This window comes from Phallusia mammillata, chromosome 3, assembly GCF_965637545.1.
Source record: "Phallusia mammillata chromosome 3, kaPhaMamm4.hap1.1, whole genome shotgun sequence".
Lineage (NCBI taxonomy): Eukaryota > Metazoa > Chordata > Ascidiacea > Phlebobranchia > Ascidiidae > Phallusia > Phallusia mammillata.
The window spans coordinates 28,043,797-28,062,608 of record NC_137254.1 but is presented as its reverse complement, the minus strand read 5'-3'; the positions used below and the strand labels follow the sequence as shown (position 1 = coordinate 28,062,608).

The window sequence follows — 18,812 nt, the reverse complement described above, 5'->3', positions numbered from 1 at the left end:
TGATCATGTATGAAGTATATGTATTTCATAGTTGGCGATTGAATCAGGTGTTCCACTTTGGTCAGATCAGAAAAAGGCGGATATGTGTAACCAGCGTTATATTTACATTTTGAAGCATTTGAGAAAAAAGGGACAAGGAAGTGACTGTTGGGGCTCACAAAATCTCGGCGGGATTGTGGACCAGGGTTGTAAACGGGCCTGAAATTGTAGCCCGAAACCGAATCGTTTATTAGAAGCTCGTTTAGGCCCGAAAGTTTGATTGACATGCCTATACATTGAACCCTCAGTAAAGACCAATACAACAAACACAATGGGCGATTGGTCGTAATCGAGTGGTTTTAGGGCTCTTTGACCTTAAATCAGGTCCAACAACTGGCTACTTAGCTCGTTAAATTTATTCAAAAAAATACTGACACAGAGTGTAAAGTCAGGCCCGAATCAAGCCCGTTTTTTTTGAAGAAACCCAAGTTAAGTATAGAAATTAAAAAAAATAGACTTAGATGGTTTCAGCATTAGCTCCAAGCGATGTTAGTCCACATTTAAAAAAAAATGTTACTACAAAAGCCCCCAAAAATCTCAATTATTAAGCTTAACGAATAAGCTGAGCACACGTAATGCACAAACTAATTACATAAGCAAAGCACAAAGCTGGTGAATGCTGATGCTGGTAGTAAATATTGGGTTGTTTTACGGTCACTCATTCCCATCCAATGTAGAACTGCACGTGGCCAATCCAGAGTCTTTCGCAGATTGCTGTACACGTTTCAAAAACATTTAATTGCAATAAATTAAAATAATAGCCGCCTAGTTTAATTTTAAAACTAGTGTAAACCATAAAGGTAACTTTAGTATTATCCTTTTCCCCGACTAGTTCCACAAATGTTTTAACCCCAGTCGTGTTTCACTCACTTACGACAAACGTACTTACTCGTGAGCTCCTGCCACATAATGCTTTATAATCATAATACGGTGTAGCTGCAGCGAGTTTATTCATAAGCCACAAATTGTAAGATCCATTATTTTGCGCCCCATAACGTTTCTAAACGTTGCGCAGCTATTTCCGGCTTCTTGATTGTTTTAGTGCAATTGTCTCGCTATGTGTTCTTTCACCAAGCGAAATAAGTTTAAATAAACAGCAGCAAACTTGCTGCATAAAAAGTAAACACTGGGAAGCTTACCGCCCGTCTCCGTTGCTGGTTGGCGCTAATGCGCAATGCGTTTTCAGGCGAGGTATAACCTTCACTATCCAGTGTATCAACGCTGCCGCAAATGCATCGATCACCTGTTCATGATGCACATATTTTTATTTACAAACTAAGGCTTGAAACGCGGCATTAAGGCAAAATTTCCGAATTAGGTCTTAAAGTTCGATTTATTACAGGATACTAATGTTAAACTGCAGACAGTGCACATTGATTTGACCTATAAGTGCAGCTGGTGACGAGAGCTAGTGTACCCACCCTACGGCACTTTAGTTTGTTGGGAGTAACAGGGTAAAAACTCATGCCCCACCTAATCTGTTCGATGTCACAACTTATTGGCTCGATGCTTTTGCACCAATGTTATTTAAAAATCTTATTTTGTTATATATCTTAAGTTTACAGCTTCTTCTATAGAAGAATAAACTATAGTTTATTCGTAAATTGAGTCCAAGTTACGTATAATATGGCATATTTTGAGTATTCGATCCATCCATAAGCAGATTGTCTATTACCGTATGTTTTCTTTAAGGCTGACACAAAGTCGTCTTCATTGGTCATCAAGTCATCTTTTAAAGCAATTCCGTCATCAGACATCTAAAAACAATCTAAATTTTTGAAAAATACAGCATTTTGCTAGTAAGGTTTGAGAAAAATGGTTAGGTTTATGCTGGATCTGAAAAGAAGTTAGTTACCATGTCAGGCTACCCCAACAATTAAAATAGAGTTACAAAGTCAAGCAAAACACTAGTTATACACGGTAAATACATCCATTTGTATAGCGGTCTTTATTCAGTCAAAATATACGAATTGGAAATCTTGAAATAAGAGGCTCTTAACCTAATTAATGCTTTTGATGTGATTGACTGTTATCTATTTTTTTAAGCTGATTTAAAACACAAACCTTATCACAATTCTCAAGCTTTTGCATTTTAAAAGCTGTTGACCTTACAACAAAAGGTGTATCAGCCTTGGGTTCGTTTTCTGACAGCTGTAATTGACAAAACAGTTTTAGAGTGGAAATTTTGTTCTGACATATCATACATTGTAATTCAAATATTAGGCCGGCGTGTGAAGTTACAACATATGTAATTTAAAAGCGGGCCCGTTTATACCTAAAGCCAAAGTTGCTTCACAAGCTCACATCATGACCAAAAGTTTACCGAATGCATAATTTGGATTAAAGTCACACACAAAAATCTTTGGAATGTACAACTACACACGCCAAACCAATATTCACCCTATATAAATGCACACTCGTGTTAAGCAAGTGAATATACGACCCTGTGACGAAGTTGGATTTCAGGGTTGAATCATTTTTATGCTCAGAACAGAAATTGAAGACAGTACAAGTCTAAAGCCGGAGGCCGAAACCCAAAAGCGTGATCCGACTTACAACTCTGTATGAGAGACGTCACGGTTTGAATATTTGTAACCTTTCACCGTACATTTCTGTTGATGTATTTGATTTCTGTTTTTCAACATTCTCGGTTAGTTGTTGATTACTGGCAGTCACTAACCAACCGCCTTACCTTGACTTTTTAAGGAAACTGACCTTTTGGACACATAGGGTTCACAATAGAATAAATTTAAGGACACTTTTTTCTTACCCCATGTGTTGATTTATAGTTCTTCAACAAGTCAATCGTTTCTTTGCCGACTTCAAGAAATTTTTCCGACTCACGGCCATCAAATATAATCTTTATGTTCAAGGTTGTATTTTAAAGTGTTTACCAATATTTTTTATCCATTGACGTGAATCTATTGGGTCTCTTAGGGCGACATAAAACACTGCAGTTCCCAAAGCACCGAACTTATGGTTTGGTTTAATTCACTGGCATTAGTCAAATTAGGACCCGTTTGGCCAAACAAATTATTGTATTTTATAAAAAATTTATACACGTGGCCCCAAAATGTTACCATTGCCCCCAATAAGTAATTATTATCCGAGAACAATATTTTGCCGGACAGAAAAAATTATAAACAAAACTATTTAGCTAATGAGCGTGTCTCTTAAGTCAGGTGACAAAATAGTTTTAAATCCAAAGTTAATTATATCGAGACTCAAATAAAAATCAAACACAAAGAAAAAGCTTGAGCTTACCAGCGACGGGGCAAAATCTGGCATGGGGATTTTCGGGCACCATGTTCTTCGTATTTTGTTGCGCTTTGTGATGATGGCGCCAAAGAATATGAGAAAAGCCACGACCCCGGCACAAATACCAACCACCGATGCGGCACTGTATGTAAATGTATTGACGCCAAATAAGTTTGTAGCCAAAGGCCTTAACAGTCAAGTAAGTAGGTAGTCAGCGATTCTTTTAGAAAAAAATATCAACTGGTCAGTTTGAAGTGAGCATGTATTTTTGACTAATAAGGTAGTAATTAATCTTCAATTTTAAGCAAGAAGCCAAGTAATAATTAGGTACCAAGTATCGAGTTTTTTAGCAAAAAATCAAGTGTATAGTAATTAGATAGTAATCATCGAGGTTATTACCAAAATGTCAAGTAGTAAGGTAGTAATTAAGGATGTTTTAGTAAAATGTCAAGTAGTAGGGTAGTAATCATTGAGTTTTCTCTATCGTTACTAAAAACAGTTCGTTACTAACTTGTAACATTTACAAACCAACCTAAATTCTCTGGTCCACCATATCTTTTCCACCGCATCACACGGACCTTCGCCGTGTTTGTTCCACATAGAAACACGAACATAATACATACGTCCAGGTTGGAGCCCACCAATGGTGCTGGAATGGTCGTATGAACCATATACGGCTTTCAGCAAATCTAAAAGTTAAGTTATTAGAGTGTAAAGGAGATTTTTGTGAAGATGATATTTTAGTGTAAAGATGATGCATTAAACTGTTTAAAATTTTCCGGAAATCTTTCCATATAAATTTGAGCAGTTTCGTTTTCCTATGTGCTGAATTCACAACATAAAGTTTTGTGTGTTAATATAAGTTTTGCCAGTGTAGAAGACATTTTTACTTCAGAAGAAGAATACAATGCATGTCCGCCAAACAAGCACCCTTTGAGTTTTGTTTTATTGCTGTTGTTTGTTCATACATAGGAACACATAGGAACGCCCACAGGTTTAACCGCGGTATTTGACTGCGGACTTTCCTCCCATTTGCTTTTTACAGGGCGTTTTCCATTCCAGCTTGGCTTGAGTGCGCAAATGTCTGGTGAAACCACCACAACGTTAGATCTGTTTTCGTGTAGAATCGACCTTTTGTACAATCGGAAATTTAATTGTACCTATATCTTTTATTTCAGGGCTCTATTAACCTTTGCAGTTTTAACTGTGTTAATCTCAGCAAATAAGACCATTTGCTCTCTATCTACATGGAATAGCCTTAAGATGGTTAATTAGACACTTATAACAACTGGTGTTGCATACTACTGCATCTACGTTGGAAGATGTGAATATGGATGCCAAACGTATCAATATAATTTTAGTTACTTGTTACACACATTTTTGGAAACCTATTCTGAAGGATTTGAATGACCTAAATTGAAATTTATAGCCCAAAGTTTTTTTAGTTATAGGTTATATCGGCTAAACCAGGGGTCTTAAACCTATTTGGCGAAATCGTCTCCTTTTTAGGGCACTGGCTCAAAATGGCCCCCAGAAACTATTATTTTGTAAAAAAAAGTATTGCCTCTTGAGTAGATGTGGGCAAGTAGAATCACCCAGCAACACGAAAGCTTCAGTTAATAGTTAAACGCTAATTTAGCCGCTGAAAAAAGATCATGTAAATGTTGAGTACCAGTGCTTATGTAGAACTTTTCACAGAAGTTAGGAGTAGGTTCAAAGATACCTGTTTGTTGAAACTTCCAATCTTCCCCAAGGTCACCTTGACGATGAAGGGACTTGTTTTCGACCCTTTCAGGCGACAAACAGGAATCTGGGGCAAATGTAAAACACGTAAGGGGAGTGAACCAACCGACAACGCAGTGTCAGCAAAGTGGAGTAACCAAATACCAGTGTTTTCCACAACTAGGTCGTTTCTATTTGTAACACATGATCCCAAGACGCTCAAAGTGCATGAAAACCGCAAGGCACGTTCACTTGAGCTGCGGTTGGTTATTTCTGCTGCGGAGAAATGTTTAACCGCAAAAATGGGCAAGTTTAAACAAGAAAAGCGCTAAACGCCATATAATTTTCTTTGTTCATCCGGCAAATATGTACAAGTCCTGCGACGTTTCAACTGCCTGAACGGATTTGTACATATTTGTCGGATAGACTAAGAAAAGTCTATGAAATATTCCTGGTATCATACAATGAACCCTAACATTTGCATGAGTTCCCCTTGCGTGTGGTTCTTGTGCGTCGTCCGCACATTTTGTCTTCCGACACGTACACAGTGTAACCCTGGATGGTTCCGTGCCATTGGTCGGGTGGTGGGTCACTCCAGGTCACTTGTATAGCATCGTCGGCAATCTGATTCAATTTCACGTGTGGCTCAGCTTTCGGGGCTAAAAGGACAACAGCACAGAAAATGCTATCCCAAGGTTGAAGCAATACAGCCAAGAAAATAGTTGAATAATTTTCCTTTATTGGCAATTTTGTTTGAATGTTTTGAATAAAAACTCTAAATGTTTTGAGTGTAAAAAAAAACCTTGAACACACAAAAATCCACCTGTTTCGAATAAACATTACAATATTTTAAATGTTGTTGTCATCGTTACGCGGTAGCTTAATATGTAGTATTTTGCTCAAAATATTTTAAATGGTGATTTAGGCAACCAGGAAACATTAAACTGTTAAAAAATGCACAGTTTTAAGTAAAACAAAAGGAAATCACGGGCACATAAAGTTCGAGAAATACCAAGCCTTTTGCAACATCAAACGTACCTGCTGTAGTAAAAAAATAGGCTGATGGCAGTTCGTTAGCTGGGCCAATGTTTCTGTCATCGGCCTTCAAGGCGACTGCAAACTTATAGGCTGTAAATGCTTTGAAGGAAAATGTCAAATAGGATGAGTATTCCGTTCCGCTCCCTCTGCGAAAACACCAACGGTAAAAATGTGAGGAAGGCAAATTTGTTTTGTAATTAATTAGTTTTAGACAGTTACTTTAAACAAATTGTCTGTCTATTTCAAGCGTATTTATTGACAGCCCAAAATTCAGCCCTTTGAATAAGACTAGACGCGTGTTTCCTTTATTGTTTTCACCTGGCAAATGGAACTGTCAAAGAACGTAATTGTGAATCTTCAATCGCGGGTGATGGTTCATCACTAAAGATAAAAAAAATTAAAAACCTAAAAAGTATTGTAGATGCAAAGCCAACTGACACGTTTATTTTTAAATTTTACATAAAAGTGTAAATTTTGGTGAAAAGTATGGTTTGAATTTAGATTTATGCATGTACTTTTTAAAAAATACCCACAATGACCAAAACTGCCACAACATTGTCTAATGTCTGCCGTTTTAATTGACCGTAATAATTCCGTTCCGATAAAAATAAACTATATGATGTTGTTTAATAACTTGATGATTGATGATATTTAGTTTTTTAAAATTCTAAAGTATATATAGTACAATATAGGTCAGTGCATTTATCATGAAGTATATCTCTGCGTTTAGTTTTGGTAATACAAGAAAAGCAAAAGTGTGGTATTTCATTTTAAAAACCACAATCTGTTTGTTATTGAGAACTTATCGACCTGTTGGTTCACAGTTTCCGCGAACTTTATCGCAAATCAACTCTGCCTTTTCCAAACAACCAGATGTTTTAGCGTTTTGTACGTCATTATTACACAGCTGAGTAAAACATATCAATAGACCAGGCAATACACATCGTGCTCTTTAGCCAGTTTCAACTGAAAATGCCAATCGCTACGTTTGTGTGTTGAACAAGGTCAGAGCAGTCAACAGTTGCAATAGCTTGCAGCAATAAAAGGTGAAAAACCACATAACGATAACGATCACTACGCCGGAGACCAACTGGGTATACTCCTTTGGCGTTTTCCCACGACTTTGCCTTGCTTATGGTAGACTGCTAAAAGTCGATTCGTAGACCACCTATAGTTAAAGATAGCTGATTGCAAAACCACTATTTTGAGGGCCAGACACGGGCGTGAACAATTACAATTAATATACCCACAAAATCGTCAGGATCCTAACATGTTTGTGGCGGAGTTTGACATGTATAGTGAAATGTCATACTTTTACTGTATTTATCGTGCTGCTCTTATTATTATGGTAATCCATGTTCAACTTACGGTTTCCTAGATACAGTTGGTAATGTGGCCTTGTCATTCTCTTCGTTAGATAAAGTCTTCATGTACGGGCCCTGGCTATCGGCGTTTATTCTCCAAACCCTGCATGCAAAAACACATTAAACTGTGAGGTCCCACCAGACTTAAAGCGTTGAATTCAAGAATCTTACCGGTTTTGAAAACCTGGTTGAGCTTGTTTTCCTAGCGACCCCAGATTATACCAGTTAACACTCACAGGCCAAAAAAATATTTCCACCTCATTTTCTGATGTCTAAAAATATGAAATATCTGTTTGAGATGGTTCGTGTTCTTTTTGGAATTTTTCAACTATGCATAACGTATATCTGGTAAAATCTCGTCCTTATATTTTAATCTAGTCATATAAACATATGATTAAGTGAATCAACCTGTTCCTATATTTCCATAAAGACTGCGGCATTCTTTTCGCGAAATCGAATAGCAATTGGTCATGGGATTAACGCAAAGAATACTAATTTAAGTGGTGAATATTTCTGCTGTACGAAATTCCTGGAACTAAACAAGGTTTTGTATTGATTATTGACAATTCTGGTACCACTATTATCTTTAATTAGTAAATTATATTAATCTACAGGGGACTGCAATGTTATTGTACAATGGGTCCATTTTTGTAAATTGGGGGCGAAGCTTAAAATTCAATCTATTACACAACCATTTTGCAGTCAAAAAACAAACGTAATTAGACAAACATGAGGTTCACCTACTTGTGGTATCGATTCATTGCAGTTGTTGCAACTCATCTCAAAGCGTATGGCAGCAGTGGTTGAATTGACCACTTCCAGTGTAAGATTTTGCAATTTGTGTAAATCTGTTGAAAGTTTAGATATATCATTGAAATCGAGACACTTGATTTTAGGCAATCAAGTCTAAATTTGTGGTTCCAAATCTGTAGGCAGTTAGCCCAAATGCTTAATTTTGACATTTCAAGAGGTTAATTTCGTTTTTGGTTTCGTGACGTAGTCGTTTTGTGATGTCATAGTTTGGAATCAAATTTAAACAATTTTTTTTAAACAAATTTAAGACTCGAAATTTCTTTCAAGAGAAAACGTTTTAATAACGATGCCGCCAAATGTTCCACTTTTCAATGTAACATTTCACTTAAACTAATCTACCTTCTCGCAGGACCACTTCTGCTGGATTCGAGTCCCCGATTTCATTTCTCCCAGAAACCGCCACCTTGCAAGCAGCGAGAGAAGTTTGCCGGCCGTCCTTTGCTCTGCCATATATTCAACACTATAAAACGTGGAAAACAACGAAAGGCACCGGTAGTGGGTTAGCATCCTACCGCTGGCCAGAATTTTTTTAAGTAGTTTTTTTTGCCACATGGGAATGCTTGGGACAGACTGGGCTAATTCGGTATAACGATGATTCATATATGAGAATGTCGTGATTGCTGGTCTGCATTAACACTTGTTCATCTTATCACCCCGAAAGGGTGGTTGCTGGAACTGGCAGAAATATAGTGCTACAATTTCAAATCTTAGTTAAGTTTTTTACTATTGCACATAGTGATTGCTCGACATTCGCGATTGACAAACCGGGGGCCGTTTTGTTTTAACGGTTTTGTTCAATTCTTAATAGTTTTGTTTCGTTTCTCTTGTTCATGGTGACAACGGACAGCACAGAAAAAATAGTACAAGTTTTTATGTGTTCAAGTTTGTAAGTCCGACACGCTCCCCTTGCTAATTGAATCAAAGGTTTTTTGTGTAACCGTTTTTTCCCGTTGGTTGCATTTACTATACAAACATACACTTTCACTTATATAAGGCGCAACCCCCTTCTGCACAAACGGGTTTAGACTTAGTAGTTCTGCCGAACCACACACCCAGCGAACCAGAAAAGGCTATAATTTCATTTAGGTAGCCCAAGTTTTGACCTTTTGGAGTGTTTTTAACCCCCAAATTTTTCGGTAACTTCAATATACAAATTCAGCGTATTTGTTAACCCTCAAAACCACTTTAGGTCTACTTATATAACTTCTGACTTTTCGGGAACTTGAACATGCAAATGCAGCACAGAAAAGTGCAATGCTTTTTTGAAGCACTTACTTCGGGCATGAAGAGTTCAATACGTATTCCCTCAGTGCAACATTGCGGTACCTTTCAAGCGTGGGCTGAAAAAGTGGGAACAAACAGTAGATAAACCGTTAACGATCAAACTCGCCTAATGTTTTCTGGTGTGCGTTTTCTAAATCACCCAAAAACTTTAAACATACCAAGTGACCCTCAATACAAGAAACTAAAGGTACATGATTCCTAAACCAACGAATTTCGAGGCAAGTTTTGAAAAGTTCTAAAAGTCATATAACGGTAACCCCTAAATCTAAGCGAGCAATGTTCATATCATTTGTTACAAGATACAGTGAGAGCTGTAGATATACTGTTTTTAAATCTAAACAAAAATGAGATTAGAACTAAACACAAACGTTTTTGAACTTACTGTGGACCACAAGGCAACTGCAATATCCGATTTTTTCTCTTTCTCGGCTTGTCCTAATGGTGCAAAAAACAAGCATTCAAATCTAAATTCGGTGTAACTGTAACAAGCTGGTTTCTGAAATATAACTAGCAAGCCGGAACCGTTTAATAACCAGGACAACTTTCGGTTAAACCAGTAGTTCTCAAACTGTGCGTCGTTTAAATTTTCCAAGGCGTCGCAGAATATTTCCGTTTCGTGGCTTTTTGTTGTTGTATCAATAAACACAACTTTAATAAACAGTTACCTGATTAACTTTTATTTACTGGTGTCTCGCAAGTCCAGAAAACTTTTCCAGAGGCGTCGCAACAAAAAAAGTTTGAGAACCACTGGGTTAAACTATATGTCCAAAGCATTTGTATGCATGAAACAACACCTAAATGCAGCTATAGAAAGTTACTTACATATCGCTTTTTACACACACCACAACAAAGCACTTGAATACAGCTTATTATACACAGTCACACACCACAGCGCAGTACCCCCACACAGCTTAAATTATACACGCCATAGTTAAATACTTTATACATACCGCTTTTTATCCACAAAACAGTCAACTTAGGTCTCTGAGGTGCAGTGACTTGCGTTCTCAACACCACGGCGTCAGTGTAGCTACTCCAGTAAGCAGCAAACTGCTGGTCGTCGTAAAGCAAGCTGCCACGGACAGCTACCGTTGTGTTGCCGGGAGCAGGAATTGTTAACTGCATAAACGCCAAACACGTACGTGATTAGTGATTTCCCTAGAATGACCCGCAAGGTGCGCTTAGGTTTAACCCTATCAATGTGTGTCGATAAGAGGAGTTTAATGCCCAAATGAAAATACCATATCAGTCATACGGGTTTACCTTTATACAAAAATTTGTCGTTCAAGATATACATTATCCTGACGAAGGCGTCTCCTGACGAAGGAATATCTAGTTAGAAACGTATTAGTGTCAGGATTTTACTACTTTTTTATACTTCTCAATGCATTGTACGTATATATGTTACTCTTAGTGACTGTTCTCTTAAACTGTTCATAAAATTCATATATAAGAGTTATCTGTATGGGACGTCGAAACTTCGGTTATTTGTAAACAAACTGCTGGAAGAGTAATACTCGTTTATACATGCCTGACAGCAACTGCCTATTTATACGATTTTAACGATAAACCGTATTTTTTTCCACAATCCTTTAACTTACCGATTGGATTTAGACCTAGGACTTCTACAATGCTGGAACGGCAGATTGATTGAAAACGCCCCGTAGGCCCAGCATAATATTACAAATATGTGTATGTATGGATTTAATTTGACAGGGATTGACAGTTTATCTAAAAAGGTTCGGTTATGCCATCATATAAGATTCATTTAAGAACTTAATCTAAACGTATGATGACAATCGACATACGTTACCGAAGAAGAGAACTGCAAAAGAGACAAAAGGCTAAACACCTTTGACCAGTGGTGGGATTCAGCCGGTTCGAACCGGTTCTTAAACCGTCTCACTAAATTTTATGAGACCAGCGAACCGGTTAGCATTACTGGTTACTGTCAATGTACTTTTTGTAACAGAAGCGGCTGAAAAATATGACTTTGTGATAGAACCGGAAGACAAAAAATTTGAATCCCACCTCTGCCTTTGACGTAATTAACGTACAATACTGTTATTTTTACTCACGTCGGAAAAACAAGAAAAGTTTTTGATGCTCTGTGATCCTTTCCAAAATTTAAAGTCCTCGTAACTTCTCCGCATATACATTGCCTCGAGCCCGTACTTTTTCCACTCGTCCCAAATTGCAAACTTCTCGCGTTGCTGGAATTTTACATTCGCTATCGGCGCGTTAGAATATTGGATCTGCAACTGCAAAAACGATTTTGTGCCTTTTAGATAAGACGCTGTCGACATGTTGACAAATGCGTGTAGAAGAATGTTACTATCATGATACTTGCAAGTAAAAAGGAAACAATTTGAAATAAACAGTCTTTAAAGCAGGCAGAGACTATACTGTTGTAAGAAATATCTAGTTAGAAACGTATTAGTGTTAGGATTTTACTACTTTTTTATACTTCTCAATGCATTGTACGTATATATGTTACTCTTAGTGACTGTTCTCTTAAACTGTTCATAGAATTCATATATAAGAGTTATCTGTACCTCATAGTGATATGTATAACATTTAAACAGGGGAACATTGCCGATTTCGATTCGGATTTTGGCGTTTCGAAAATCTTTTAAATCTTCGTTACTGACGACAAGTTTGGTCAGGGGTTGCGTTACTCCTAAAACAAAAAGATAGTTTAGTTGTAACCTCGGCTTGCAGCGGTAGCAAATATAGTACACATACTTGCAACCATAGTCTGTATTGAAGTAGACGCTACGCCGAGTTTATTCCATGCTGTCACAATAACATTCATATTATCTAACAGGAGATATGGTGTTTGAAAGCTGCAGAAATTGGTTTTGCGAGTAGTAGAACACTCCAAGGCTTCGGTGTGGCCAGTCCCACTGCCGAAACATAATGTTTGCTCAGTAAACTGCATGAACTGCACACGGTTTCTACGGAAAGCAATAGACGACGCCAGAAAGTTTTGCAAGAGTGGGCAAGTGCCGCCTTTTGTCTTTATGTTCCGGCGCCCATGACCTAAGGTCCTATCATTGCAACTGGTAACAAATATTACCGGTGTAGGTTGTTAACTACATTACGGCACACCAGTTTGTCGAGAAAAACTTTTAATGTTTGCATAAAATGAGATCAATTTGGTTATAACTTATTAAGTACAAACATTGATAGCACTCAAAAACCGAGGTTGTTAGGTAAAATCTTTGTGTTGCATTCGAAGTACCGTTGGTAGTTCAAGATATGCAGAGGTATCAGAAACTATGACTTACTTCTAAATGGAATAGCTATTGCTAAAACTGTAGTACAGTGCCTTCATTATGTGAGAGGTTTTTTTGTGTTTGATCAAGCCAAATCCATTGTTACTTATTTTTAAAAGAAAGTTTGCTAGCCCACCTGTCCAGCGAGCGAATGGTCAAGTTGTACTTAGTTGAGTAATCGAGAATTTCATTTCCAATCTCCTCACGTTCGGGGATTCCCCACCAACACCATATCTCCGTGTTTCCGTTTAAGAGGCAGGACACGTTAAATGGAGCGACAGGGGGCACTAAGAATGTTGTCAAGTTTGCAGAATTATGTACAATGCGGTAGTAAAACAAGTTCGATAAAAGTTTGTGAGAAACTTTCTTGTTTAAAGCTTGTTTACAACGTCCGAACTTGAATCCTCCGACGGTATTTATTTGCTCATAGACGTTTGATAGTGACAAGGTATTTTCTTTCATTGCGAAACGCAATGTGACGACATACGTATGACAAGGCATTTTTGATGAAAGCTTACAAGAAATAATTCAAATTTATTCAACATTATCTTGGTATTATTTTAACGTATTTACAAGCGCTAAGTTTTCGCAACTGTAACCTGATTTTCTCGTGCCACATTACCATAACTGGTCAATATGTTTATTGCGTCAAGATGTACGTGAACAAAATACAATACAATACTGTTTAACAGTTTCGCTACTCTGGTTGCAAAACTACATATTTCATTGGGCTACTGATGTAAAATTAACAAAGACAGACTCACTGGCTATGTGGACGTTGGAGCCAACTCGAACGCCGTTCGCAATGCAGTAGTAAGGATTGGCAAACAAAGTTATAGGAATCCGTTTATCATTAGGCAATTGTTTCTACAAAAACAATGAGTTCTATGAGTTTTGTGATACTTATAACTTTCATCTCGTCATGAGAAAAACTGTTTTTCTAGCATTGGGAGATAAATGTTCCAAATGTTTGTCAGACCTATCATTGATTATTTTAAATGTTATAAGTACAACAATCTTTTTATCAACAAGTCTTGAAATAAAAACAGGTAGCAATGAACAAACCATAGGCACATAGGTTGGATTTGTGCCCTAAAGATTTATGTAACGCACGATTGCCTGTTAATGTATACACAACTTCTGCAAATCTGGTTCATGTTAGGCCATACATAACTTTGAGGTTGAATCGGGCTAAAACTAAAACAAGAAACTTGCCTGAACCCATGTTTCTGAAGTTGTCTTGCAATGCACCGATTTCAACACCTTCGCTCCCATTGGCCCAAAGAAACACGTGATCTGTGACAAACAAATTTTGACAGTGTCATTGCTGAAAAACGCAATCGTTGGGCATTTTGGTAAATTGTGATGGAAACTTACTGAATGTGTGCTGCCATTTTTATGGCTAGTTGTGAAATTTACTCCGCCAACTTTCCAGTGATCTAGCTGCAATAAAAATTATAAATTTAAAATTAAAGACAAAAAATATGTGTAAAGATGAAGGTGGGTCTCAACATAATACAAAATAGCATCGATTTGTTCACTAAAAATCTTTGCAGAAAGTCACGGAAATGTAGGAAAAACTAACAGCTTAATCTCGTTATTTTTTTGTAATAAGCTTATTCAAAGATAGGTGGTATTGAAAAACTGTCTGCTTCCATCTTTGGAGGTTAGTGTTGACCAAAATAGAAGTTGAATTTAAATGTTTTAAACCGACGTGATTCGGGGACCAAATATGGGTCTGTTGATGTTGTTTACAATATTTCAAGAGCTGGGATCGAAATCGGGTAAATTATCTGAAATCTTTCTTTTAAAGTTTAGCTTCACCAGCTCCATACACGGGTAAGGAATGAACCAGAGCTCAACAATACTCCCTTGCAAGGGAGAAATGCAGCCCAGCATATTTTTTGTGGTTATAGAAGGCGCTGGAAGACTGCCTGTTTTCCACTCCACCAAGTCTTGTAATTGCATTGAGTTGGTTTAGGTGCGCAAACAATTATAAACCCCAGCTACCGTGGACGACCAGACAAATTTCCTTTGTTCACCCAAATTGTTTTGCCGACAACAACCCAAATTCTAGGGTCTTACCATCAAAATTCCACAACTTTTTTGGTAGTTTCCAACTTTTATAAAAACCCACGCGTAAAATAAACACGTGCTACCAAAGTCCAATCATTCCATAAGGTTTTTATACTTCAAAATATATGATTGTCGTTGCAAAAAAAGGTCGAAAAAAAAAGTTGCCGTGTTTGAAATTACATTTCTCGTTCTACGAATTGAGTTCACCCTGGTAACAAAGCACCACTGCGTATAGCGACGTATAATTTAAGATATTCTACCCTTCTTTATGACTAATTAAAGTTTAGGCATTTTCAGACTTAATAATAAACTTAGTGGTGCATTAGTCTAAACTCTAAAACCACACCTCTGTTCCAGCCGAAGTACACGTTTTGGTGAAACGTTCCCCAGGTTTCACAATAGAATGTCTCGGCACCAAGTCACAGTCTAAGAAAAACATCAATTTGAGAAAAATCAAATCACACCATATTCATATGTTGCTTCTGTGTATCGCATGGAAATAGCTATCAGATTTTGTGAGCTCTTTACGCTTAGTTTTTTCGTTTACAAATGTTCACTTCGAAATTATAAAAGTGTTACAGTGGATCTTTTTCGAGCATCTTACCAACAAAGTTTATGAAACACGCTGCTGCAATTGAAAGACATGGGATCAGAACACATTTGAAATTCATTCTTGTCTTTTCTCTATCTTCCGCCAAATCTTTTGCAGAACAAACCAAAGCTTGAAAAGTTAAAGCGATTAGTCTACACGTTTTTTGTAATTGAAAAAACATTTTAAGTTCGGCCCCCAAAAAACATTTAACCTCAACTTACTATTTGTGGCCCCACCACCAAAGAGGTTGCTTAGTTTCGTCTTGGTATTGCTTTGATGCGTCGCTAGGTTTTCTTCAAACAAACAAACAAAATACTAAGCTCTCTTCTAAACCCAGAATGAAACTTATATTCATCGATTAGTGACTTATATTTTGGAAAGAAATGATACATGCTTAAATATGCTGTACCGATTACAAACACATAGATTGATTGTTGAAACTTTTGCAACAGAATTAGGCATTAAAGTTTGTCCAATACTTTGATATTCGACTAAATACAATTAGTTTTCTTATACTAAATAATAGTCTTCTAAAAATGCGCATATTGATACCCTAATAAAACCATCAAATATTTTTTTCATTACCTTTGCAAACAGTTTCAAAGTATTAAGCCCGCTAGATGCTGCAGTCACGCAGTACTACTTTTGCAATAACTGTACATGCTGAGCCGACAAGCTTCGCAGAATAAAGCCTTTCTTCAAGACAAGAAAAACGTCCGAGGACTTGACTCCCTCAACCGAAATCAGTCCACACCCGCCGAAACGCCTCGTAAAACGATTCTGTGTGTGTTGCTTTCTTTCAAAGCGACAACAAGTAGTATTGTCGGTCCACAGAAGAGTTTTTGCTCCCAAAAATGTTTCCGCTTAAAATAGTGCACTTTGCATTTTTTTGTTGCTAAGGCAGCGAAAACGTATGTGATGATCAAGGCTTATTTCTGCACGTCCGGTATATGTGTCATGTAGAAATTTGTTGTCGAGCGTTGTTTACTAAAGATCATTTGGAAGAGCAAATACCGCCTGTTTAAATTTGAACAGTCACTAAATGGCCATGTTTCGTGGAAAAATGACTACAGCAGTTCAACTTCGGAATATTTAGTATCGTTTTGTGCATTGCGAAAATATGCAAAGCCCCTTAATGTTTGACATCAAAACAACTGAAGGCCACTTGTTCCCATGGCAATTGCACAAAAGGAATTGCCAGCAAAGCACAAACCCGAAATTGGAAGACGGACAAATAACACTCCCTGGGACATTTTTTGACACGGTGTTGGCCAACCATAACTGAAGTTTTACTTTGTCACTATATTTTTCACACCTTATCCGTACCCACTACTTTTGTGCTTCGTAGGGTAAGATACCCATCAGTAGTTTTCAGGGGTGGGATTCAAACTTTTTGTTAGCCGGTTCAATCACAAACGTCTTATTTTTCAGCCGGTTCTATTACAAAAAGTCCATTGACAGTAACCAGTAATGCTAACCGGTTCGCTGATCTCATAAAAATTCGTGAGACGATTCCATAGGCTGAATCCCACCACTGGTAATATTAATGCAGGAGTCAGCAACCCCTGGCACGCGTGTCAAGGTGATCAAGGTGCGTGTCAAGGTGACGTGATTTTTGCATGGCACGCCAAACCGATTTTTTTCAGTTATTTATCTTGCCACTGTCTTAAAATTCAGCCTATATGCACAAAACGCTCTTCTTTTTGCTTAATATTGAGATCACATGGCACAACTATTACCCACAAAAATGTTGGCAAGCGAAGCCATTACCACATGAAAATAACAAGTTATTCGGCACGCAGCACTTAAAAGGCTGCCGACCCCTGTATTAATGTCTAAGAGGGAAAAAAATAAAACTGTTCTAAATATGTAACTTAGATATAAGTAAAAATACCTGACAAAACGTGAAAATAAAATAAGTCTAATGTAAATCTTTTTTCAAATTTCATTGAAGGTGATTACTAATCAATCACTGATTAGCAAACAGGCCGATAAACGTTTAAAACAGTACTTTACGTTCAAAACAGCAAATCGTTTCGATATTTAATTGTGCAAACTATACTGCAAGAATATCTACTCTTTGCAAATTCAAACTAAGTAAACATTTAACAAAAGCATAAAGAATTTGGAAAGTTAAGGCCAGGTTTAGTAACTGCAGTGTGCACTTTTTTTAACGCAGCCAGGTTGCTGAATTTTACCATTTGTTATGATTATTTACAACTATTTACTTGTTGTTGATTTGCCACCACAGTTTTTTCATTTTTGTTTTAATTTGTGATTAAGCCAAATGAATGAAAGTTCAGAAAAAAAAACATGCAGTCGTTCATCCTTCAGTTTCAAAGATATGTATTTCGCTTTTACAGCATCGTTAGTATGTATGAACAAGAAGAAAGACTTTTTGTCTCGGCAAACTTTCGCATTAATAGTTCTGGTGCTGGTAGGCCTTGGGTCCTTCAACGACAATTTATTGAAACGTTTTTGATGTGTGATATTAGTCCACGGCAGATAATGAGTTTAAACGCACTTTGAACAAATCCTTTAGGTTCTAAGCAACCAATGATTGATGATTTTCCTTGTACGAAATTCCAAAAGATTCCTCCCCTTAGGTAAACAATCATCGCCGGTTCAATACCGTTCCTTTCTCCATACAGATCGCTAATTCTATGGGAACTGTTGTCTTAGTGAACATTTACCGATCACCTGGTGTTGATGACATGGGCGCCGGCAGAATTTTTTCCAGGGGGGGTCAAATTTTGACAAAAGCACGCTTGCAGGGATAGATTAGTATATCAAGTAATTATGTACACCTGACATAAAATATATGCACTAGATTTGCGTCAACGATGAAAAATCGCTGTACAGCCACGCAACTATGAACCATTTTGTCCGTTTAAAAAACAAAATAACGGCAGATGCTATGGAAACAACACCAGATATGTAAACAATGACATTTGCTTTGACTATCTCCACTTCCCTTCTTAGAGCATTATTGTTTTTCAGTCATCCACTTTTCGAGAAAATGTTGTAATTTTGCGGTACTTTGATTTTCCAGGGGGGGTCAAGTGCCCCCTCTTGCCCCTACGTGGAGGCGCCCATGGTTGATGATAAGAAACCTTTTTCACCTCCGCAATTGCGAAATTGGTTTACAAAGACCAAGTTCCATTGCGAAATGAAAAAAAAAATTATAGCTCTTTGCGAAATAGCTGGTATTCAGCAAGCTTTTAGTATCCAAGCCTAACGTTGTACTTTCAGTCATACCTGGAGGGCCACACTGTCTTAAATTTAAAACTAAAGTAAGTTTCAAACCGATTTAGTGCGTTATTTCAATCGGTTTGCATTAAAGATCAA

The 18,812-nt window shown here is 37.3% G+C and overlaps 1 protein-coding gene across 3 annotated transcripts; it reads right to left on the bottom strand.

Moving 5' to 3' along the window:
• Positions 1 to 3: 3 nt before the first annotated feature.
• On the bottom strand, positions 4 to 10,589 carry LOC145218615 (uncharacterized). Of its 3 annotated transcripts, XM_080086023.1 has the most exons (18): positions 10,469 to 10,589; positions 9,901 to 9,953; positions 9,510 to 9,574; positions 8,574 to 8,677; positions 8,166 to 8,269; positions 7,593 to 7,693; positions 7,426 to 7,524; positions 6,376 to 6,438; positions 6,058 to 6,203; positions 5,496 to 5,678; positions 5,021 to 5,107; positions 3,830 to 3,986; positions 3,304 to 3,439; positions 2,810 to 2,899; positions 2,104 to 2,190; positions 1,715 to 1,796; positions 1,179 to 1,282; positions 4 to 753 (listed from the first exon to the last, which is right to left on the bottom strand). In XM_080086023.1, the coding sequence occupies exons 5-18, from the start codon at positions 8,199 to 8,201 to the stop codon at positions 694 to 696; spliced, it is 1,431 nt and encodes a 476-aa protein (XP_079942149.1). In that variant the 5' UTR covers positions 8,202 to 8,269; positions 8,574 to 8,677; positions 9,510 to 9,574; positions 9,901 to 9,953; positions 10,469 to 10,589; the 3' UTR covers positions 4 to 693. The 3 variants fall into 3 exon arrangements, with proteins under 3 accessions (XP_079942149.1, XP_079942148.1, XP_079942150.1); XM_080086022.1 differs by lacking the exon at positions 9,510 to 9,574; XM_080086024.1 differs by lacking the exons at positions 2,104 to 2,190; positions 9,510 to 9,574.
• Positions 10,590 to 18,812: the final 8,223 nt, after the last annotated feature.